Source organism: Doryrhamphus excisus, linkage group LG6, assembly GCF_037039965.1.
Source record: "Doryrhamphus excisus strain RoL-2023G ecotype Guam linkage group LG6, RoL_Dexc_Guam_v1.1, whole genome shotgun sequence".
NCBI classification, from domain to species: domain Eukaryota; kingdom Metazoa; phylum Chordata; class Actinopteri; order Syngnathiformes; family Syngnathidae; genus Doryrhamphus; species Doryrhamphus excisus.
Window position 1 is genome coordinate 18103310 of NC_136362.1, and position 25584 is coordinate 18128893.

The 25584-nt window shown below is 40.4% G+C and overlaps 2 protein-coding genes across 2 annotated transcripts; one reads left to right on the forward strand and one right to left on the reverse strand.

Moving 5' to 3' along the window:
• Positions 1–105: 105 nt before the first annotated feature.
• Positions 106–4576, reverse strand: alg3 (ALG3 alpha-1,3- mannosyltransferase). The gene is made up of 9 exons (XM_058067160.2): positions 4346–4576; positions 3482–3581; positions 3259–3406; positions 2885–3045; positions 2665–2785; positions 2384–2589; positions 1266–1343; positions 1044–1187; positions 106–977 (listed from the first exon to the last, which is right to left on the reverse strand). The coding sequence occupies exons 1-9, from the start codon at positions 4566–4568 to the stop codon at positions 794–796; spliced, it is 1365 nt and encodes a 454-aa protein (XP_057923143.2). The 5' UTR covers positions 4569–4576; the 3' UTR covers positions 106–793.
• A 2775-nt stretch (positions 4577–7351) lies between these two features.
• Positions 7352–24262, forward strand: klhl24a (kelch-like family member 24a). The gene is made up of 8 exons (XM_058066397.2): positions 7352–7563; positions 10955–11038; positions 11119–11963; positions 14353–14537; positions 16850–16968; positions 21013–21201; positions 23107–23295; positions 23365–24262. The coding sequence occupies exons 2-8, from the start codon at positions 10964–10966 to the stop codon at positions 23563–23565; spliced, it is 1803 nt and encodes a 600-aa protein (XP_057922380.2). The 5' UTR covers positions 7352–7563; positions 10955–10963; the 3' UTR covers positions 23566–24262.
• Positions 24263–25584: the final 1322 nt, after the last annotated feature.

A 25584-nucleotide genomic window follows, 5' to 3' on the forward strand; every position in this document is an offset into this window, starting at 1 on the left:
CTATGCTCTAACTGCAAAAATATTCAATTTATAAATAAGGAATTTTACTTCACAGAAATTCACTTATCACGGTCAGGGCTGGAACCAATTAACTGCTATAAACACGGGATTACTAGTACTCTAAATGATATAAATAAATGAATACAAACTCCACCCCAGCAGCCCCTCCCCCAGGGGTTTCTGATCCTGAAAAGTCTCACAACCCTGCTCCCTGTTATCGTCTTCACATCCAAGCGCTCCATCACAGTCATGGCATGGTGCTGCCATAAAAAAGGGACACAATTAACTGTAATTAACTGCGCTAAACAAAAAATGAACTGTAATGGACGCTGTAGGAGAGAACATCATTGTGGGAGACAAAAAAAGTGAGTTAAAAAAAAAAAAAACAAGCAGAACAAATATGTTTGAATTTGCCTGTGAGCGCTTTGAGGTGGAGGAGGGCGCCACAGCAGCACCCTCTTCTCAATTTTCATGTCAAATAATATAAATAACTAATTAGATGAGATGGTATTAAAGGTTATGTGACAAAACCTGAGAATCCATATTTCTTTGTCTCTTCATATTGTTACCTGCACGTAACAACTGCATGTTTCCTCGTGTGGGTTACTGTCCGAGGACTACGACCCATGTCAGCTTTCTTCACTTTTTTTAGCACAAAGCTAAAACACCAATAGTGGCTCCTTGGGAGTCTACCCCATTGCCAGTCCCTCTATGCTGATGTTCAGAGAACGGATGGTGGAGGAGGGTCCTCTCAGCAGCTTTCACCCGAACACACCACCACTCGTACTGCATCTCATTGGCATTTTTCCATGCCGGCTGCTTTTGCCTGTGTTTCAGCTGCTGCTGCCGAGTGCAGGGGTGGAGCCAACCACAGACAGAGCAAAATGAAGAAGTGACAGGCGTGGAGGGCTATGGAGCTGCTGCAAGTCGAGGGGTAGGTATTCCACGACCACTCAATAACACCCAAGATTAGGATCCTAAATGTACAAGAGCAGAGTTTTAAGAGTTTGCATTTCATTGGAATGTTGCGTATGTAGAATTACCTAAGCAGATGATCTATCTTTTTAACTCCTCCACTCCACAGCACGTACGGCAGGGTGTGGAAGTACCACACGTAGAACTGGTAATGCAACGAACGACTGAAGCACATGCCAATAAAGTTAGAGGTAAACAGAATGAGAACGATCTGTGATTGGCTGTTAAGGGATGACAAAGATGGAAAACATTGGCCATTCACTAATTATTGCACATGCTCATGAAGGATATGGTTGACTGTGTTTTTCTGAGCTGGGATTTTCCTCTTGCCAGGTTCCTTGAAGAGTTCTAAGGGGCTTTCTCCCAGCCTGAAAAGTACAGACAACACACATTTTTTGCCATAATATTTAACAACCAGTGTGGAATTGAGACAAAATAAGACCCTTGTTTATCCCAGTCAATTGGTTCCAGAACCGACCATGATAAGAGACTTTTCACCAAGTAGGATTCATTATTTGTAAATTGAATATTTTCATAGTTAGAGCATAGAAAACCTGATGACAACCTTCTAAATACAAATATTACCAATATTACAAATAAAATATTTAGACACGATTTAGACCCCTCTACACTCCAAATATGCAATATAGTAGACAGAATAACAGAAAATAAGCCATTGAAACATACATAAAACCTGTGTGTGTTGCTATGGTGATGTTACGGTGCTCAGGGACAGGAAGTGACATCGGGGGTTCAGAGTTGGCTTTTATGGGCTTTGGCTTGTTTTGTTTTTTTTAAGGATTTATTGTGCCTGAGATAATTAAACAAAAGCCTGTTGTGCCAGTGATCAAGTGTTTGTGTGTCTCACCAAACATTACAATACTGACACCTAGTGGCCAGTGCCAATTACTACATCTCTCAACGCAACATCTTTGAATGAGTCTTTTGAATTTATATTATAGTTTATTTAATTTATAGTTTTAGCCGAATTCTACTATGGAACAGCATATTTTTCAAAAACTGTGAGAATGAAGCCGTGAAGTTTGAAACGCCAAGCGGCGAGGAACGACTGACTGTACTTGGCTGCAACCAGTAGCGGCGTCGCTGGTTGATGCTGTTGTATTCGTGTCTACATTTGTTGTCACTGTGAAAAAGGTTGCTTGCACGAGAAGGGAGGGGCAGCAGTTTTGCTTATGAAAGATTTTGAATTTTGATGTATTTTCAGCATGTGAATTAAGACTCAAGCAGTAATATGTACTTAAAAACTGTTCTTCTTCAATTTAATCAGTTTTTATGAGCTGTTTGGGGCTCCCGGAAATCTCTTGCCTGTTTTCCCAATGATAGGTCATGCTAACAATATTTTCCCGTTTGTTATTAGTGTGACTAGAGTGATGCAAGTCTCCCTCACCTCTTCCAGCGGCGGAGCGCAAAGAGCAGCAGGGTCAGCAGGTGAGCAACCAACAAGATCAAGTGGAAATAGCGGTTTAAGAAGATCCACTCGGGCAGGAAGCGCCAGTTGACCGTCCACTTGAACATAAACTGACGTCCCAGGTCAAAAGCCCGACTCACGTAGCCGACGGGATTCTCCAGGAGAAAAGGCAGACCCAACAAGAACTGCAGCATATGAGGACAGGTATGGTGACATATGATTGCTATGATGCCTGGAAATACCAAGTGTATATTATTCACCTGTATGTTTGCACAAAGAGCAAGTTTTGGAATCGTCCTGATTAGACCAAACTCGGACAGCAGGAGGAAAAGTAGTCCCGGTGCAAAGAGTAGCACGTTCATTTTCACAGACACTGCTAAACTGTTGGAATGAGAGGAAGACTGTCCTGTTATTAAAAAATAACTCATTTGGCATCATGGCCTCCCTTGAGCGAATGTCTCCATTGGAGCCCATACTTGCCTGTAAAGGCCACAGCCAAGGGACCAGCGACCATCAATAAAGAGGTTAACAGCGGCAAACAACAGCATCATGGCCACTGGATCGTTGAACAGACGCAGCACAAAGATTGAGTGGATCCGATAGGAGGCACAACACATAAAGAAGAAGACACATGGAGGAACCTGTGGGAAGATAAGGACATTAGCAAAAGTATCATATGATGCTGAAAAACTACAGAATGCTGGTGAGAAGTTAGACGCGATCATGAAGAGCAGTGAAGCAATCAAGCGTGTTCAAGAGTCAAATTGCACGGCCGAGTACAACAAATTCATACATGTTGCCAGGTCTGAACTAATACTGAAATTCTTAACCACCACCCGTCACCTCCAACTGACCTTCTTGGTGCGACAGTATATTCTGAAGACCAACAGTAGCGTGATGAGGTAAAAAACAGCAAAAATATACTGGCCCAGGCGGATGTTAGCCCCGGAACTGGTGATGTAGTACAGAGCTGTGAAGCTGTACACAAAGCCGGCTGGATACCTGCAGCAAGAAAATATCAAGTCACACATTGTTTTTTTTTTATTAACTACTTCTAGTCATGCCATTCCAACTTACACCAAGGGGCCTGTGTCTCCTTTAAGCTTGGTGTAGTCATAGGTGCCATTAATGACTCCTTCCACTTCATCCATGTAGGCTTTCCAGTCAATTTCAGTGTCTGCAAGACACAAATACATTTGTTTGCATGTGAAATCTAGGTGACAATGCTTATACTTATATTGTCCCTAGCTTGGTGGCCCTTGTAAAACAGCTACTGTTTTTAGCATGAAAGCACATTGCAGTGTGTTGATAGGTTTTCAATGCAATGAGTCCTGGGAGACCCACGGGTGGTGAATTGAGTGGCTCCCTGATGACAGAAATACATTTCTATTAATCGATCACATAAAATGCAATATACAGCCAATGTAAAGCTATTATTGCTTGTTTGTTAAACAGCAATATGATTATTTCTTTGGTGGCATTTTTGCGTTCTCCTTTTCCTACTTATTGGAGAAAACTGTATCTCGTTGGAAGCTGGTTAGTCTGCTGACAAGGATTTCTTAGTAGGTACTTTTGATTTTAAACTCGAATTGTTCCGTGTGTCGTTTTATATGGGAAAATGTGTACCTACCAACATCACCTGTGCCTGATTAAATTGAAATTACAATGACTAATGGACACGTTACAAAATTCTCAAAAAACATTACAATTTATCAGCTACACTCTTAGAATAACTCAGACTGTTGCTTTTGAAAATAATCACAAAATGTCCACATTTCAACTCTTGAACCGGACAAGTAATTGTGCCATGCGTGTGTTGTAAATTCCACGTGACAGGTGGTTGTCTACGACTTCGTGCTAACGCTAACCTTGTAGCATTCAGACACGTTCACCAAAAGGGCACATAGCCATAGCATGCTAACTAGCCTCGAGGCCACTTACATGCTACTTTCTGAATGACCCACACATTGATTCCGATCTCCAGAAGCCACAACACAGAAGCAACAAAAAACGTGTATTCCGTCTTGAAGAGGACTAAATGTTTGTCCTGCCACAGAGAGTGAAGTGTCGTCCATAGAACAGACGTAGAGCTAGGAAGCTTTTTCCTCCCTCCTGCCATAGCTGCGGAGGTAACATCCAAAACTCTGGTCTTCACACTAAACATGCGCAGTTTTTCGTGACGTAATGGTGGACACCTCTCACGTGACAATGACGGCCCCGAACTATGAATAGCAAATGTTTTTTGTTTACCGCGTTGAACTCTTCTCGGTACCACAGGATGGCGTTAATGCTCAGAACACATTTGAATAAAACAGTGTGCTGTACTTCTATAATGTTGATATAATATGATATGATATATAATTACCTTTTTACCTTTACCTTTTAAATTAATTTTGACATTGAATTTCAGCCATACTTAATATCTGCAAACCTATTTATGCATATTCAGTCTAAATTCTGCTTCAAAACATATACATTTTGATGTCTGTTTGTATATTAAGTCTTTTATTTGAAAGATCTGACTTTCAAATAAAACTAGGATGTCCCTAATTTCCATTAAAAATTATATGTGTCCTAGAGTACATGTGCCAATGCCTATGCCCTTTAATGCTGTTCTCTTGTGACTCACACTATTGCAGACTGTAGAGATCTTTGTGTGCATTGGAGTGTCCAGCTCCTGTCTGGCGTGGGCACTTATATGTGATTTGTGAGAGTAATGTAAAGCACAGGTATCAAACTCAAGGCCCACGGGTCATTTCAAGTACAGAACATCACTCCTAACACTCCGAACAGCAACACAGAACTACATGATAAACCCATAGCTACAATATTTATTTTTTATGCTGTAATTACTGATTTTATTTCCATCGCCCAGACTGCACGCCGATGTTTAACTATTGCTTCCTTCAAACAAATGCTGCTTGGGATGCATGCATGCTCTGCCCTTGTTTGTCACCACAGATACTGTATTGTTAACATACAGCATAACTATGTTACCACAGAATATTTCAGGCATGTACTGTAAAAAAATAGCCTCAATGGAAAAAATGCTCCTGTGTGTACCCCAGAGCCTTTTCTGTGGCTGAGCCAAAACTTTGGAACAGTCTCCCCCTGCATATCAGAGATGTACAAACACTCTAGCACAGGGGTCTCAAACTCAATTTACTTGGGGGCCACTGGAGCTCGGGTCTGGGTGAGACTGGGCCGCATCAGGTTTAAAAAAAAAAACGCATTTATTAAAAACAGAAAAATGAATAAACTTTGCTTTGGTTCCGATTTTCTACAAGAAAAGCTCTGATAAAACATTCCACTGTTCTCAAATATCTTAATTTTTATTTTTCTACACAAAATAAGATGAAAAATAAATAAACAAATCAAGAATAAAGAAAATCAATCAATCAGTAATAAATAAATATAATAATAATAATAAAACACCAAATAATAAAAACTTAAGCAACCACATATAGTTGGTGGGTAGACAAATTATTTTTTTCAGATTAAAATGAACAAAGCATTATTAGAGCCCTGTAGACATGACAAAACACGACTATAGTCACATTTATACTCTTTTTATTTACAACATATTGCGCAACTGCAGGGTCTTGAGACACATGCTAACTCGCAAACTAGAGAGCTAGCGACCTAAACGGTAGCCTTCAAGTTATTTCCTTTAAACTTAAATAGCCAAAAACGTACCACTTCCACACGGATAGGGAGGATAACTATTAACCTATAACATGAACATTAATCAAACGTAATATTTTTTTCTGGGTACATGATACCATACAGCATCCATATCAAACTTGCGCTGGCCGCACTAACATGAAACTTTCATATCAAGGCGGGGCCTTGAGACCCCTGCTCTAGCACTGCTGAAAGCCCACCTTTTGTCATTCAATAAAGACTGAAGAAGCACAATGATTTTAATGTTGTATATTTTATAGCTTTTAGCTATATTTGTTGTCTATGTCTTGTCATGGCATATTGATCTATAGCTACAGTACATTGTATGTTATTGTCTTATTGGCCATATTGCTTGTGCAGCACTTTGATCAACCCTGGTTGTTTTAAAATGTGCTTTAAAAATAAAGTTTGAATTGACATGTCTCACACACCGGAACTATATACAGTACTGTTAATGCATTCACGATAGTTCTTGGACAGCTAAAATATGCACTGTTTCTTTTTGGCAAATCAGTATCAGCGATTGTGATTCTTCAACTGTGCAATAACTCTAACCACTTTTTCTATTGCCAAGTTAAAATATGCTTCTATAACCAGTTAGGTTGGTTTTAAGGCTGGAGCACTTTTTAACGTGATTTCCATAGTCATTCAACCAACCTGTGTAATGTTCCATTGTAGATGTAGCCTATGTAAAGCAGTTTTTGTCAGTTGTAGTATAACCGACTCCAAAACAATGAGTGTGGAGGGAGGGGGTGGGGGAGTGCAGCCTGAACTCAAAACATGAAGCCTTTCAGGGAACTCAGAGGGGAACTCTCAGAAATATTTTGGAAGTTATGACATCCTTTTTTTGCTAGACTCCTCCCCTTATCTAAGGACGACTTCACCTGCTACAAACTACAGTACATACGTACATATTTTTCCTGACACGTTTATCTGAATGCATTGCTACGTAGGTTGATTTTTGAATAAGTAACAATACAGCCATTTCATCACATTCCTTACACACTCACTTGCATTTTTTTCGAAAGTGTTGCTACGTTGCGGTTTAATGTTGAACTGTGTGCTGCGTTTCTCCTGTAAAAGTCGACTTTGTTTGCAAACAAAAGCCAGCCACGTGGAGAACCTCGGCTTCCTGGGAAGTGTCGTTCCCAGGCGGGGGTAGAAACAGTGAAGAAACGTCAAGGTAACTACATTTCCCACAAAGCATCAGCAACGGCAGCTGAGGGCGCTATGGGGAAGGAACTTTTTTTTCCCTTGTCAAGTATAAATAGGTTCTGTGTTTACAGTTAGATAGATAGAGCTCTTTGTTGTCGCTTTAATGTATTGTCAATATGTACGGGCTGCGTAACATCTTATTTTTTGTCCCTTAATTGTTTCAGGAAAGTTCTTTTAAATTATATTCAAACCCCATTTTTTGCCAGAAGACACTTTTTCAGCATTTCCCTCCAGGAAGCTTCATTTGAAACCTTCCTAAGGTAATACGTATTTTCCATTACTGTGATGTGCTCTGTGTTTTGTATCGTTTTTTAAAATAATAACTCCATGGCTTGTTAAAATGTTGTCAGTTAAAATGTTGACTTAGCTGATCTTGAGTGTGTTTTTGAGGGCTAATGGTGGGCAAAACATACTGTCCCCTTTGTTTACGACAGGCACACGTTTCCTGTATTGCAATACACTGACCAACATTCAACCGAACAATTAAACAATTCCATTCTTTTTTCAAAATATGTAAATTCATCTTTTTAAATGAGTCGTGTATGTATTTTTAAAAAGTTTTTTGTACAGTGTTTTTTTATTAATTATAAATTAATGTATCTCACAGATTAAAATATAATCAGTAACACCATAGTCCAAGCGATTACATTCTAATAGAACATGAAATAAAAATGCATTCTATTTAGTGACATCAAATGCTTTTGTACTTAATTCAAGTCTTCTTTATAGTCAGTGTGCCTCGTCAGAGGTCTGCTGCTGTGGCCATACCACTCCTTAGGTCTTGATGAGATGTTACATGCTGGTTTGCTGCTGGCAGGTTTACTTACTTACGCACTTAAAAAAACACAGTGTTGAACATGAGCCAAAGTTTAAAAATAACCTGAAATATATGATGTCACTTCTCTGGCGTCAATCAGCTGCTGGCTTTTATCAGGAGGAATCGTGGCCCAACGAGAAAGTCATATTGAGGTCAAATATGTGACCTTTACATGTAGATATAAATAGTGAACAATAACTTGTGAGACATCATGTTGAATAGTTTTATTTTAAGTAGACAAATATATTGTGTCAGTTGTGAGAAGTTCAAAACACATTCAGAAGTCACTCATAATATGAAAAATTAACTACTGAAAATAAATTACATCAAATATCCATCCCTACTTGGCGTAATTGATGGACGAAAGACAGGAAGTAATAGTACTATTGACAAAACTCTTCTTGCTATCATCACACTACGACGTCAGCTATGAGAAGTTGAGCAACATCCATGCTGCGGTACAATTCTCCCGGGCAGCATTGTTATTCTGCTCAGGGTGACACTGGCATGAAAGTAGGGGCCCACTTGGAGGTTATCTCATGATATGGTTTGATGGTTTTCCCCATAGTCAAAGAAATGAATCCAAATGTCCGTCCCTGCTTGACCGTACCGTGCACTTTTTTGTATTGATTTGAGACACAAAATATTCAACTTCTTAGGTACTTTCGACTTGTACAACCCAGGGACACTTCTTTGTTACTTTGAAGTGAAACTTTAAGGCTAAAAATGGATCTTAATGTATGTTGCTCAAGCCTCAGTTCCAAGTCGTGTATGTTGTGTTTATGTCTGTGCTGTTCCAAAGTTGTTTATGCTCACTTCCCTGGTGAATCTCTGCCCCCACCATTTGAAAACAAACCTGACTGACATGTAGGTTGGCCCTTCCAACGGTTGCCCAACCTGTCTCCCGCCTCTTTCTGTCTCCTGTCTCATTGTGCTGCAGGGCACAACTGTTTTGCGTCAGGGTGATGAGCTACAGTAGATGAAGTGTCAACACAGATACAGTATTCCTTATTCCTATACAGATTTTCTTTAAAAAAAAAAAAAAGTGACGCAAGGCGTACGTCACCACGCGTTCTGTCACTCGTGTGTTTTTTTACTTTTATGTTATTTCTATTTAAGTGCTTTGTGTGTACCACAGGGATTCAATGGGGTTGCTAGGTTCTGTGTACACTCACCAGACAATTCATTAGGTACATATGCATCAACTGTAACAACAATTGTGCCTTGACAAAGATAATAATGCTCAGTTTTAATTCAAGCTGTCAGAGAGGTATTGATTTAACACTACATTCATCTTACTGAGGTATTTTCATTATTATTCTAACAAAAATATTAGTAACCTCACACATTAGTCAGGTTTATTGTCAGGTATAGTCCACACATAATCTGGAATTTGTTGTGGTGGGTTGATGCAACAATCAAAAAGAGAATAAAAAGATATAAATATAAAACATGTAAAAATGACATGTAAAGCAGTGCAAAACAGCAGATGAAGTCAAAACAGAATTATAGCATTATTGACAGGAATATTGAGGGCTCGACTATATTGAGATATTTACAATTATACATGTTTAGAGCAGAGTACTATTATAGTGTGTAACATGAGCAGTACCAGTGATGATATGTATTAATGAGCATGTAAATGCAGCACATGTAGTTTACTACAGTACATCATTTATTCAGGAATTATGTCATATTTAGAATTGATAAGAACATCCTAGTGTTTTTTTAAATTTTATTTTAAAGAGCCACCCCTCCTCCTTATATTGTCACTTCCGCTCATCCCAGAATCTTTATTTATTTATATATTTACTCTCTTGCTGTATAGGGAGTTTGACTTTGAGTTCATCAGGATGCTTTAGAATGTTGCAAAAGATTGAGCTAGCTTAAAATTGTCCAATAATACAAGCATAACTTGAATAATAATAACTTCAACTGTCGTGCACAGTTATTTATTACTCCTTCAATACTTACTGCAGACCAGAAATCACCAGCCTGTCATTACACCTAAAAGCTTGATTCATTCAGACATAAATCGGGGTCCTCAAACACCGGGTCACTTACAGGGCCGTGCCGGACTTGAGAAGCAAAGATAAAAAAAGTCTGTCCTCCAGTATGAATCAGTATGAATTCAGTGTCAAGGTTTATGAGCGTAGATGTATCCAACTTTCACCACTATTAAAGCTACTTTTGCAACAAGTTGCAAATAACCGCATTGCTTGCTTGTTTTAAAGACAAAATGTCCCTTTTGGAGTTAAAAGACCAGAGCCTAGGCGGAAAACTGACTAGCTAGCAAGCTGGGACTAATGACGCAGTGACAACCAGGCAAAGTGTGTAAACAAAGATGCCACAAAAGCCGAAAGGTGAATGATCACACATGTGGGCATCAATATTTGTCAACTTAGCCAGTAGTACATTTAAACATTTACACTTCATCTGTGTCCTGGTTGGTGTGTGGGTTTTGTCCTGGTATTCCGGTTTCCTCCCACGTTCCAAAAAACATGCTAGGTTAATTGGTGACTCAAATTGTCCATTGGTATGAATGTGAGCGTAAATGGTTGTTTGTCTATATGTGCCCTGTGATTGGCTGGTGACCAACTCTCACCCAAAGTCGGCTGGGATAGGCTCCAGCATACCCCCACGACCTTAGTGAGGATAAGTGGCATAGAAAAAGAATGGATGGACTTCATCTAAGTGATAGCTTTTAGCCGATATCACTCATGGATGCTTGGGATCGTTATTGGCAGCATAAAACCCTGATCGGAACATCCCTATAGAACAGTTATGTAAAGTTGTTGTTTAATACTGCTTCTTCTGCTTCTGTCCATTTGAAGGCTGCAGCCATGGTGTTGATCCTGGGTAGACGGATGAACAGGGAGGACACTGGCATCAGAGACTCACCAGCTGTCAAACGCAAGGTGCATTGAAAAGTCCATTTGTTTTATGTCTTCTGAGGAAAAGCTTCTTCCAAATCTTAACCAATAGTGTTTTTCCTCAGGTATTTGAGGTTGACTCCAAAATCTTAGCTAGCCAGGATGTCTTGGACTTCTGCTCTGGCTCGTCGCACTCCGAGGGTATCCTGCAGGTATTCAATGAGTTCCGCGACTGCCGCTTGTTTACAGACGTGGTCATCAGCGTTCAGGGCCGCGAGTTCCCCTGCCATCGCGCCGTGCTCTCCGCCTGCTCTTCCTACTTCAGAGCCATGTTCTGCAATGATCACAGAGAGAGCCGTGAGATGCTGGTGGAAATCAACGGCATTCTAGCCGAAGCCATGGACTCTTTCCTCACTTATGTTTACACCGGCCGCGCAAAGATCACCACGGAGAATGTCCAGTTCCTCTTCGAGACCTCCAGTCTCTTCCAGATCTCCACATTGCGTGACGCTTGTGCAAAGTTCCTGGAGGATCAGCTGGACCCATGCAACTGCCTCGGTATCCAGCGCTTTGCTGACGCTCACGCCCTCAAGCAGCTGGCCAGTCGCTGCCGCAGTTACGCTCTGGCCAACTTCTCTGATGTGGCTCAGCACGAGGAGTTCCTAGACCTATGCAGGGAAGAGCTGGAGGAGTACATCGACAGTGATGAGCTGTCCGTCGGTAAGGAGGAGATGGTGTTTGAGGCGGTGATGCGATGGGTGTACAGCAGTGTGGAGCACAGGAAGCCCATGCTTAAAGCTCTGCTGCACCACGTGCGTCTTCCGCTTTTGCACCCCAATTACTTTGTCCAGACTGTGGAGGGCGACCAGCTCATTCAGAACGCTCCGGAGTGCTACCATCTTCTCCATGAGGCCAGGCGCTACCATGTACTTGGAAATGAGATGATGTCACCCAGAACCCGGCCACGCAGGTAATGTTATATACCTATATTGCGGCCTTGGTAAAGTAACAAAAGTTTGATTATAGAAAAAAGCAATGTGTCCTCCTGATTGGCTTTGTCAAATACATGCTCATAAAATGACTCCATGTGATCGTTCCTCTCCTGTTATGTCACATGTTACTAAATACATCAGTAGAGGGACACCAGAAGACGATATCGATGGCACGCTTGCTGAAATACTGCATTGCTAAGGATACATAGTGCTACTTAAATAGGACAAACATACATTTTTTAAAAAGCAACTGTTGATTTGGCGCCTCGTTTTACAGCATTGCATTGGCATAACTCAAATTTATGACCCAAATATATGCAGTGTAGAGTAGAACAAAAATATAATTTAGAAAGGGCTGTGATGACCATCCTGAATGTTGTGAACTTCTGTTTCAATGCCAGTGTTGTTCTGAGCATAATAAGGCTTATAAGGAGATACAGTCGTGTGGATGCGGCTCCACTTTCCATAGTCGATGTCATGTTCTTGTTCTTGTTGAGACTGCCTTTTGCCACTGCAAAATTTACAATCAATTCCAAGCAATCAAGACAATATTACACCCTCCGCCATTCAGAAATATTTGTTATGGTTATGTGCTCAGATGTCGATGTTGTTGAAAAGAAGTCGGCATTCCTCTGTGTTGATAGAGGTCAGATAGAGGGAAGAAAACATGCTTCACGTTTGCATGGCCAGAGGTTACAACTTCAACTTGGTGCCCCTGGCTGTGTTGTTGTTGTTCTTGTGTATATGTGCGTGTGACAGAGCGACAGGGAGTGTTATTGTGCCAAGCATGTCTGCCAGCACATTGCTAAACAAGGAAGCAGAGCATGTTGATACACATACTCTGAGTGAAAAAAAAAAAGAAAATAACTCAATAATAACATGATGCAATGCACAACCACAAGGAAATGTTGAGTCTTGTACCTGCTGCCAATTCACCTCTGCTCCTTTCCACCATATGTTTGTTTTTTCATTTGAGTTTGTTTGATAGGACAAAGGCTGGGCGGCGCTGAGAAATGCCTCATTAATGAAATTCAAAACCAACACACGGTGAGCAGCTGTACAGCACACAGCAGCTGCTCCATTGAGTCAGATGACCTGCTGTAACGGCTCACTCGGGGCTGTGCAAGTGTTTTTAACTGATCAAACCTGTGTTCTGTGTATTTTAAGCGCATTGTGTTAGTATTTAGGCCCATCTCTTCACAGCAGAAAGCCAAGTCGGCAGTTGGTCCCCCATTTTCATGCCGTTTGCCCAAGGGCATCAATCCTTGTAGTTGCCTGATTCTCTCCCTCTATTGTGCTCTCGGGAAGCATCCAGACAACATCACGTGAACAGACGTATTAAGACGAGCCACGCCTATGTTGGACTGTCTCATGTCTCGTGTACACTACATGTATGCAAACCGCACATTCTATCACATTAAAGGAAGCAGACTGCATTGAAATATGCTGGGACTGTGGGTTTCTGCCAACCAGTAATTTTGAGCTATGCGATCATGTGGAAATGTAGCCTTTATTCCCTGCATTTTCTTTTTGTTGCACATGAGCTTGATAGGAGCCCTTGAAACTGAACTTTGCCTGGAGATAAGTGAAGCTACTTTTGTAGGAGCGACAACCCTGTCATAACAAATCCATCTAATTGGGGACATGTGCGTGTCTTATTGCTGTAGAAGAACACAATGGATTCTTACATGTCTTCATGGAGGACAGCTGTATTAAAAAGAAGCAGGTTGTGCTACACATTGTCAAATAGCCCACTCATTACATGTTGCTGTATTTGATACTGTATATGGAGTCTATAATGTTGGAAAGGTGTATAAAAAGTAGATAAAGTGAACAATAGCGCTTCTTGGAGCTACACACCAAATGTTTACAGTTTACTTTATTGTCATGTTTACAGTAGTATGGGCATAATAAAGTCTAAATTCCAGCGCCAGGGCTATATTTTAGGCAGCACTTCCACGGCGTGGACACAGACTGTTTGGCAGGTGGCAGGAAATGCATGTAAACATTACAAGAAACGGTGCAGGGACTGGAAGATCTAGAAAGCTTTTGATGATGTGTAGCTGTCTGTAACAGTCCAGAACTCAATACAAAGATTGAGTATAATAATGAGTATAACAGGTCCCCTTCAAGGTCTATTAAGTTGTATTTCCGCCAATGATTGAGCAGGTGGATCATTGTATCGATTGTTTGATGCTTATATGCTGGTTATTGTAATAAATACACAGTATCACTCACACAGCGTATTAATAACACAACAACACTGAGTCACCAAGGCATGGGATTCTCTTATAGCCGCACCAATATGTTACGTGGGCTAAAGTACTAGTTTCTTCGGTGTATTGAAACAGTCTCTCTCTCTTCTAGGTCGACTGGCTACTCTGAGGTGATAGTGGTGGTCGGTGGTTGTGAAAGGGTGGGAGGCTTTAATCTGCCTTACACCGAGTGCTATGATCCAGTGACCGGCGAGTGGAAATCACTTGCCAAACTGCCAGAGTTTACCAAGTCAGAATACGCTGTGTGCGCCCTCCGCAATGATATTCTGGTGTCAGGTAAGAGCCCCGCTTTGCTGGATCATCAACAAAATCTAAATGGTATGAATATGATTGTCACAATGAAATGTACATAATAATTCATATGCAGTACTATGAGGTATTCACTTGGAATCTGTGTATGCGGGGCCTTCCAAATGATGGCCATGATGACTTTCTGTCTTGGGTTATTTTTACTGTTGCAGCACACTAGAATTGAAGGAAAATATGACGGAAACATCTGGATGCACTCCCCAGACTTCCCTTATTGGCCTGCTATATTTTGTAGTACTCAGTCCATTGGGGCCTCTATCTTTCCCATTAGTTTGTAACTTATAGGGTGTATTTTTATATTATGTTTTGATATATTTGCTATTTGATGCAGTTTAATTTTCCGTGACTGTTTGGAAACTAGCCTGAGCCAAAAATGGTGTAAGGCTTCTTTGGTGACAAACACACCTAAATTAGCATGACATCATTCACTGTAACTTTTCAGCCAAACTCGCAATGTTTTTGTTCTTCTCAATGTTTTTTACACTATGACCTTGGAAGCCATTTTTTTTCCTCCAAGGATATACCATATTGTAAAAGTGTGTTCAAAGATAGGTCATGCTCAAACATGCCCAGCATATGCTGTAAACGTGCGGGACAAAAAAACAGCAGCACCAACACCGACAGTTGAAAGATGTAAAGAAGAAGGTGAAAAGTGAGTTCTTTCCTTTAGCCCTTGTGTTTATGCTCTCTTTTTTTTAATATGAGCTCAGTGCCAAGTCCTCACATGTGCACCGTCTATCTACCCCCAAGACTCCGCCTGGAAAAGTCAACACACCCCTCCCCTTTCTCTTCATCTCACAGACACACATTCACTGACCCATTTTTATAACCACTCTTATTATTGTACTTTGTCTACCCTCCACTACACTGCCTATGTGCCTCCGCTCTGTAACTGGAGTAAATAATATGGTAGGGTTGCCTCTAGTTCATTCTGCACAGCTGCAGTAAGCTCTGGTCTAATATAGCAAGTGTTTATCCAGAACCAGTCATGCTTTCTCTCCCAGGACACCAACTCTTGACAGTCACTGCAACACCTCAAACCATGCACTGTACTTTGTCAAGACTTTATCAAACGTAACCACATATGCACATTTGAATACCACAGTTGTGTAGCTCATACGTTACAGATACAGTATCTCACAAAAGAGATTACAGCCCTCACCTCTGAGCAGCTTTTTTAAATTATAGTATATCTGCTCAAAGGACAATTATGTAGAAATGGAAGTTGGATATGCTAGTAAAAAAAAAATATTTTCGAGATACTGTTGCTGATCAAGTCAAGGAAATTGTTTCTTGGCGACAGTCAAGTGTGAGGGTGGTATTATTAAGGGTGGAGATGCATGGGTGCTCCTGGTCGGGTGGAGCTGCGGTTCATTGAGGAAAGCATGGATTCTAACATGAACTGTAACATTCTGAAGAAGAGCATGATCCCGTCACTTCTGGGACTTGCTTTGATGATGAAGCTAAAGGTGAAGGTGATGGAGAGGTCAATTATGTCAATTATGTACACTGTATGTATGTCTGTAAGCTGTACACTGACAACTCCATAATACAATATAAAGGTTGCTGAAATGGGAAGACTGTACTCACTGTATGTCTTCAAGCAGCAAGAATTCTTTGCATTCGAAAACATTCTACTAACCATTATTAACACGTGCAGAAATGGTGTCCATGATAAATGGCACACAAATGGCAGAGCTTCTTCTTTGTTATTGCCTGAGGTCATCTCCAGGTGAACTGGATGAATCATGTTTTTAATGAAAACATGCACCATGTCCGCCCTTTTTAAGATTACAAGGCTACTTTTGAAGTCCCCTGTCTGACTTGTTTTCAAAATTGTTGAAATTCAGTCTTGGTCTTTAGTGACACAGCAGCTACATAAGCATGGATGCATGCTGTCATTTACTACTAGTAGTGTCATAAAATCAACCTTTTAGCCACGTCAAACAAGCTAATGTGACTGACAAAGGGTTTGTTTTTAAATGTGATCCGCGGTTAGAAATACAGTTGTGTGTTTGAGGATGAAGGGCTTTTTCAAGGGTACGTTAAACTCACGTGGTGATTTACTGCCAAATACTGTTATTCTGTAACGTCATACAGTACGTTTTTTCATATATTTGACCTTTCTTTGCACCTTTTTAAACTGTTTAGATAAGGATGAAAACGTTTGATAAGATACTCACGAGGGAATTTTTTTTACTTCTAACTTGTTTCAGATGAAATAGCAAATCTTGGCTGCTTTTCAAATGATGCTAAAATAAATGTTGTATCTTGTACAGGTGGTCGCATCAACAGCAGGGATGTGTGGATGTATAACTCCCAACTCAACCTGTGGATCAGAGTGGCTTCTTTAAACAAAGGACGGTGGAGACATAAGATGGGTGTCCTGCTGGGCAAAGTGAGTGACTTTTTAAAAATGCTTGTGGTATAAATTCAAAGTGTGGATCAAGCGCCCGTCAATGTAGCATATTCATGTGTAGTCAGGAGTGCCTGCGTTTACATTTACAATGAACTTTAAGACTAACTTGTTTGGAATTTACTAGAATGCTTTACAGAGCTTTTAGTCTACTTTCAAGTCCCAGTCACACCTCCAAGAGTCAAATATAAGTACTCCAAATGCTCCCTCAACCTCCAGACATGTAGGAATTTGGTTTTAAACATAGTGTACCATTCTCTCCGTACCTGATTGACACTAATGATCAAGTCACTGTTCTAGAGTGGCAGATAGGAAGTCAGTCTAAATTCCAGTCACCTGTGTCAATAGCCACCTTTCTGCTTATCAGTCATGTTGGACCATAAGGGCAACTTGTCACGAGGAGCAACAATATCCATTGTTTAAAGGTACATACAATATCTTGACTTCCTCCATCAAAAACTCAGAGTCACAAAAATGCCACCGTTAGCAATATTTACCTGGTATTTGACAAATACAGCTTAAGTTGGCCAACCTTCCAACAAGGTGTGCATGTTGACCCTTGAATACACCTGTGTGCTTAGCCGCAGGTACACATTTTGGCGGTTTCAGTTTCCACTGCACATAGCTTAACGTGCACCTCCAAAAAAAATCCTTGAGCTGTGGCGACGCTGACCTTTAAGGCTGTGATTGGTCAGTGTGAAGTACATTATTTCCCCATTCGGAGGTGGACACCCCACCTCCGCAAACACCTTCTCCTTTGAGTTCTGAGCTTGTCACTGTTGTCATGAATTGAATAATTCCAGCAGCAATAACACTACTCTTATCTATTTAATTGTTCGAATCTGTTTGTGCATCTCCGTGTGGAGTTTGCATGTTCTCCCCATGCGTCACCTGTACTCTGAATGAATCGACTTGAAATTTCTCATACAAGTCCAAAATGCCTCTGGCTTGTAGACATTTACCATAGCATGAACTCAAAGATACGTTTAAAGGCCACCTCCTCATCCAGTAACTGACTTCTCCCGCAAATCCAGCATCTTGCAGTGAAATCCTTTTTGACTGAAATATGCGTACACGTGATGAGATGCCTAATCTCTCTGCCTTTACTGGCTGGGCTATTTACAGTCTCCCAATGCAAGGCCAGGTGGACGTTCCTGTTTTAGGTTACCGGATGTTTCTTGGATCTGTGCCCATCACTTGTGCCTGCAGGTAGCAAACTAGCTCTCATCATGTGTATGCTCTGCTGTGTTTGCATACATACAATACGTGTAATGCAATACATCCAATATGCAGCAGAGTGAGTTATGACTATGCATAATCTACTTTATTGAAATTACTATTGAGATAGTTGTTGTAATGTCCTGAACTGGATAGATGTAAACAACAAGATGATTTAAAACATTACTGACCACTTTCATTGCATTAGTATGTGCAACTCAAAAGAAGTTGTAACTATCTGCCAAAGAGAATGTTTAAAAAAGAAAAAAAAAGATGCCTGGATATATACATATGTTTTGTGTTTGTGTGCTTATGTTTTTTTTGTCCTGAAAAATGTGCATGTTCACACGCTTGTTTACTGCATAAACCATTTTAGAGGGCTTTGTTCATTGAAAGGCATGGCTTTCATTTTGGGTGTTTTTTTGATAAACATTAAGGTCACAAGCAGGTTGTTGTTGTAAAAGTCAGTACATAACAAAGAAAGTTGTTTTACCATGGTGCGTCATTAATGTACATTTGTGTGTTTAAAAGCTGATCATGCTCTGTATACACACACTCCACAGTGACGCCACAGTAATACAGCTTTAGTGCTTGCACACATAGATAGATATTATTCCTGGAAAGACACATTCCTTTTACTCCCAGGGGAGGAGGTTCATGTCTCTTGACTACTTCCTATGTCTGCCACACATGTGTGCTTTTTGCTTCACTTTTATGCCCTTTTCCGTGTCGGTTTCTGCTTTTTGGTGAAATGATTTTGCTCCTTTAACAATTTGTGCAAAATATATTTTACATATATATTCCCATTTATAAACTACGAGATTGCAGTTCTCGAAGAAGGCTGTGTGTTAAACTTATGTACACCTTATGGTGTGGCCTAATTTTTTTCACATGACTGTGAATTTGTTTGTGTAAGCCAACTCTTCAACTCTTGAGCTGCTGCACACAAAAGGGAGAAAATTCAGCAAAACCTAAACTCCACTATGTTGTCTGTGCTAATAAACACGCTAAATGGTGGTGGTTATTAAATGCAAAAGTTTGACATGATAAGTGTGATTGACACACAAAGCTTAATGCACTCTATAAATCACCCATTGTAACTTTTTAGGATGTTTAGCTGAATCACCACCAAATTTGGAATACACCTTTCGGGGACTGACAAGGACACATCTGTGAAATTTGAGCAAGATAGGTTGAAAAGTATGTCTGCCATCATGCAAAATGCCTTTGCAGGGGCAAAGATGGCATTTAGCTATTTGTCCAGAAGTCATTGATGACTTGTCAGATGATGACATAACTTTGAGGATGTCTGCAATACATGTATGCTAACATGTTTTTCAACACCTTTTGAGCAGAACATATATCACATATAACAATAACATATAATAAAATAAATACAGTATATGTGCCCTGTGATTGGCTGGCGATCAGTCCAGGGTGTACCCCGCCTCTCGCCCGAAGACTGCTGGGATAGGCTCCAGCACCCCCCCGACCCTCGTGAGGAAAAAGCGGTAGAAAATGAATGAATGAATGAATGAAAATAAATACAGGGGAACTTCAGTTTGAATTCGCACCAATTAGAGGGTTTTTCGGTTAACAGCAAAAATGTAAAATTTGACCTTGGTTGGCATGCATATACAACAGTGTTTCCCAACCTCTCTGGTCTTGTGTTCCCCAAGAGCCTTCTTTGTCATACCATGAGTACCCCTTTCATACATGATGATATTGTCCAAAAGCAGATTTAGTGACATCAGCAGAGATGGGTCAGCCGCTGGTTTTGGGATGATCACCAGCCAAAGCATGGCCCTCCGTTGCAGCGCCTCTTAGAGGTGGACCACCTCGGATATTGCCCGATTCTGTCAGGGCGAATTCCAGACAGTGGCAACCTCTGCTAGCCCCCCTCTCCAACAAGGGACCAGAAAGCAGCAAATAACGGCAATCGAGGCAGAAAAAAGGCAGAAGTGTATTTCGTAGGTTTTGACAATAAAGTTATACATTTATGAAAAAAGTCTTAAATTCACGAGAAAGGAAGTTGTCATTTTACCTTTGCCCACGTTATATATATATATATATATATATTTGAGTTAGATTTTGTTGTCATGAGCACACGTAAAACACCTCATGAACTGCCAAACCTACCATAGGCAGTGATGCAGTTAGGTGTAAAATGTAAATACGTAAATAATGTAAAAATGTAAATGTTTTCAACGTTTCCCTCCATGTTTCTTATTGATTGGTATGTTTTCCTGTCTTTTTTCTTCCTCCTCCATACACTTTTTTTACTTCCTCTCTCCCTGCCTCTTAGTACTTGTTTGCATTAGAAGGACGAGAAGAACAAGAGGGGTTTCGATTGTGTCAGACATGAAGCATTACTTCTCATTTTTATGAATTCATATCAGCAGTTTTTCTAGTGTTTTCCACTGCAGGTTAATGCATTGACTGTGACAAAGCTGCTTACTTTATTTGTGCCATTAAAAGGTTTTATGGACATTCACTATGTCAATATAGCACAATGGTTGAAGACATATTGTCTGCGAGAGTCATGCTAAATGGCAAGGTTAGCCATTAACAATAGCCTGTATGCCGGAGTTTATAGACGTCAGTCGGTGATTGTGTGTTTGGAAGCAGTGCGTCATTTTTTTTTCCCCTCTCCACACCAGATAGACTGGTTCTCTTTTCGCTGATGCACAAACACATGTTCACCTTTATAATTACGTGAGCTCTTTGTGTTTGAACTTTGCCATAAACAGCGCTCTTGCTCTGTGTTTAAAGCTGATGTGTCTTCTGTATGTGTGTGTGGGTCCTTAGGTCTACGCCGTGGGTGGCTATGATGGTCAGAGCCGCCTTAGCAGCGTGGAGTGTTACGACTCCTTCTCAAACCGCTGGACAGAGGTGGCTCCCTTAAAGGAGGCGGTGAGCTCTCCGGCCGTGGCGAGCTGTGCCGGCAAGCTCTTTGTCATAGGAGGAGGGCCTGACGACAACACCTGTTCAGACAAGGTGGGAAGCGCAGATGTTTGCCCAACTTCCTTAAGCACACACTTAGTGATGACAGCTGCGGTGCCTTTTTGTCGCAGTTAATTTCTTTTGATTATAATTATGCCATCGAGATACAACAATGTGAGCAGGAGATATGTACATGTGTCCAGAAGGTGGTGCCACAACAGCTCCTTCATAAATGAGTCAGAGCTTTTCTTTCTGTCACTCACATGCCCCAGTGACCTGCAGCCATAATATAGATACAGGTTTGGCAACTTGACAAACAATAGAGGAGGTGTCATGATGCTGATTTTAAGTGATGTTTGTTATTTATTGAAACTTACCAGGCATTATTTCACTGATTTTGAAAACATGATTTAAAAAAATTTATCGTTTTTGTCTTAGATTGTGACTTAAAGCAGGAGGCCCAAACGGGGTCAAAAAAAGTGTCAAAAAAGAAAGAACATCCTAACTATCATATAGCAACTTAATACTCAACAGGAAATGTAGGTAACACATACACAGGGCAACTACTACCCCAGGTGGAGAATAATAATTAGATTAACTCTAAACACATACAGTAACTTTAGATGGGAGATGTTCATAGTAGTAGTAGTAGTAGTAGTAGTAGTAGTAGTAGTAGTAGAAGCTCTATTTTTTACTTGGCTGTTTCATTGACCCTTTCATCTCATCATCTTTCCGAGGGTGCGTGGGCCTCATTTACACTAAATTTTGGTGTCAAGTCTAAAACCACAAAATATGGTTTCGTAGGACTGAGACCCAGGGTCTAGTGCAGGGGTGCTCATTAAGTCGATCGCGATCTCCCGGTCGATCGCGGAGGTGGTACTGGTCGATCGCGGCGTGACATTAAAAAAATATCATCCTAGCATGCCGTCACTTGATTGATATACAGGGCAGCCATTCAGATGACAACTGAATGTTGCCCTTCGGGTGACCAATCAAATCAAACAACGTCTCTAAGTGCAGCAGAACTTACAATGTCAGCCTATCATCCATCCCCGTTACTTGATTGACATACAGGACAACCAATCAGATGACAACTGAATTTTGACCTTCAGGTCACCGCTCATGCGTAAACAACGATGCAAAGTGCTAAGCTAGTCGGCGAATTGCGTCAGATTTTAAGCCCTCGCTAAAGTTTATGGTCACTAAAATGAGTGAAGGAGCTGGACCAAGTAAAAAGGCAAAAACATATCACTTCCATACGGAATGGGAGGTGGACTTTTTTTTTCACAATGTCTTTTTCGAAGTGCGTTTGCCTGGCTAACCTGGCTATCAGCAGCTACTGTCCAGACTATGCATCCCTGGCTGATTCAATTCAGTGCAAGTCATCAAAGTAAACTCAGGTAATTACAAAAAATGTTCATAGTTAATTATGTGTGTTTTGCAATATTGGCTCATTTGGTCATGTAAGGTACATCAACATACATTGTACGTACAAATAATCCTCAATACATTTGAAAATAAATAGATGTTTTGCATTTTTGTAGTGGGTAGATCATTTTGACTCGGTCATTTTAAAAGTAGCTCGCATGCTGAAAAAGTGTGAGCACCCCTGGTCTAGTGGTTAGCGCGCAGACCTCACAGCCATCATGCTAGGTTAATTGGTGACTCCAAATTGTCCATAGGTATGAATGTGAGTGTGAATGGTTGTTTGTCTATATGTGCCCTGTGATTGGGTGGCCACCAGTCCAGGGTGTACCCCGCCTCTCGCCCAAAGACAGCTGGGATAGGCTCCAGCACCCCCGCGACCCTCGTGAGGAAAAAGCAGTAGAAAATGAATGAATGAAAGTCCGAGACCCCTGTCCTAATGGATATCCTTAAAAAGAGCTTGACTTGACTTGATACGGTATTAGCTGACACCGTCTCCATCTGACATTGGCATCAATTGACTGTACACCCCAGGTCCAGTGCTACGATCCAGAGACAGATGCTTGGTTGCTGCGAGCTAACATCCCCATCGCCAAGCGCTGCATCTCCGCCGTCTCGCTCAACAACCTCATCTACGTGTGTGGCGGTCTGACCAAGTCCATATTCTGCTACGACCCAACGGAGGATTACTGGATGCATGTGGTGCACACGTTCGCCAAACAGGTCGGTAGAACATTTTCTGTACGCAGAATTTGTTCAGTGAAGCTAATCACTGTTGTTTTTTGCTTGCAGGAGAGCTGCGGCATGTCCGTGTGTAACGGTAAGATCTTCATTCTGGGCGGCCGGGGTGAAAATGGCGAAGCGACGGACACAATCATGTGCTACGACCCGGCAACGGGCATCATCACAGGAGTTGCAGCGATGCCGCGATGCATCTCTTACCATGGCTGTGTAACTATCCATCGCTTCAACGACAAATACCACAGGCCATGACAATAAACACAGGCGCTCACATTAGATTACTGCACCAGTTTAAAGGCGCTTGGGCTTTTTGGCACCCCTTCATCACATTACACTCGTTATTCAGTTAATTTATTTTCTCACAGTATCATGTAGCATTGCACTGCTGTGAACCTTTAGCTATTAAGAGTTTCTCTGTATGTAATCACATTAGTGTCTATCGTTATGCTCATATTAATAGCATTGAAAACTCCAAAGAAAAGTCAAGTTTATTGTTTTCACCACCTTGCACAGCTGTCCTCTTTCACACTACTTCTTGTCCCACTAATTGATATCAATGCACAGGACATCTACTGCAACATATACACTCCTGATCAAAATGTTAAGACCAGTTGAAAAATTGTAAGAATTTACATTTTCCATTGTTGGATTTTGTGGGAGTGAGGCAAAAAAAAATTTGAATAAGCAATAAATTAAGCTTTTGTCTTACTCCCATTTCTCCTAAAGGCTGTGGCCTTTACTTACTCCCTTACTCAGGACAGCCGATTTCAATGTAATGCTTGTTTGCAATTAATTAAAAAACAAACAGTTTTTCAACCAGTCTTAACATTTTAATGAGCAGAAGTCATTTATAACAGCAGTCAATATAAAATAACGATATTATAATATCGAGCAAAGCTATACAGTACAATAAATGTCAATAATGGGTATAATTAAACTAAAATATAATTATATTCTTAATGGAAAGTGCTAATGTATAAGTACTGTAATGCCACATTTAATTGTTTTCAAATAATTTCAAATCAAGCACATTTTTAATATATAATGATGCAAGATATATATATATATAGTATATATATATATATATATATATATAGACAGACAGCACCCTGTGGCAGTTACAAATAGGATCATTTCATATGTGCTAAAGAATTTAAAAAAACAAAAGACAGCAGATATAGACAGTCCTTGTTGCTGATATACAATACACAATAATATGTATATTTATGGAAATTTTTCCCATCTTAGAGGCCATTTGTGTTGCCATTTTAAGCTTTATTTTGCAGCATTATCATTCATATTGAGCTTTTTCTTACTGGTATTGTTTTTTAATTAAGGTATGTGTTTTTTAATATGTATTATGTATGTATACTTCATAGATTTAGCCATTGTTTAATAGTGTAGTGGGTATGAGGATTGTTTTATTAGATGTAAGAGGCCTTTTTTGGTAAGATACCATAATTGTACCTGTATATACAGTTGCTGCATTTGTGTGACTTCCGTTTGGATGAATTAGGTTGCAATGGCTGCTTCCTGTTAACACTTCACTAAGGCTGGCACCTTTGACATGGGCACTTGCTTTTAAAGACATAACTCGGGGTAACCGTAGATACCTCCATGTGTGTTTGTGGGTTTACTAGTCAGCCACGGTGATGTGAGAAGCAGTGCTCAGTAGGGATGGGTACAAAATTAATTAAGTTATAAATATAGTCGTCCCTCACCACATTGTGGTTCCAGTTTTGCGGTTTCACTCTATTGTGGTTTTTCAAACATACATGAATTCATAAATCATGCTGTTTCATGGTTGAACATGACCTATTATTAGCACAAAATGGCTAAATGAACTAAAATACATGGTGTATAAGGCATTATATTATAAGAGGACACATTCAAATTGTGATATGCAGTAATGTAACCGGTCACTAGGGATCAGTAGGTGAAACATGCAAGTGCAGGTTTGAATGACCTCACAACAGGCATAAAATAATCCATTAATTTTCTATGCCATTTATCCTCATTAGGTTCACGGGGGTATGCTGGAGTCTAATAACATAATTCTAATTGTTTATATTCAACACAGGATACCTTTGCAGCCATAATCCAGATAAAACACAATTTGGAACTCCTGATGTCTTATTTCCTCTAATTATATATACTGTATTGAGTAATGAGTGTAAACGTGACTATATAGGTGATATTTCATAACCAGATGGTGTCATTAATAGGGCCCTATGAGATCCATCGTATTTTTTCCCAAATTATGTTTTTTCC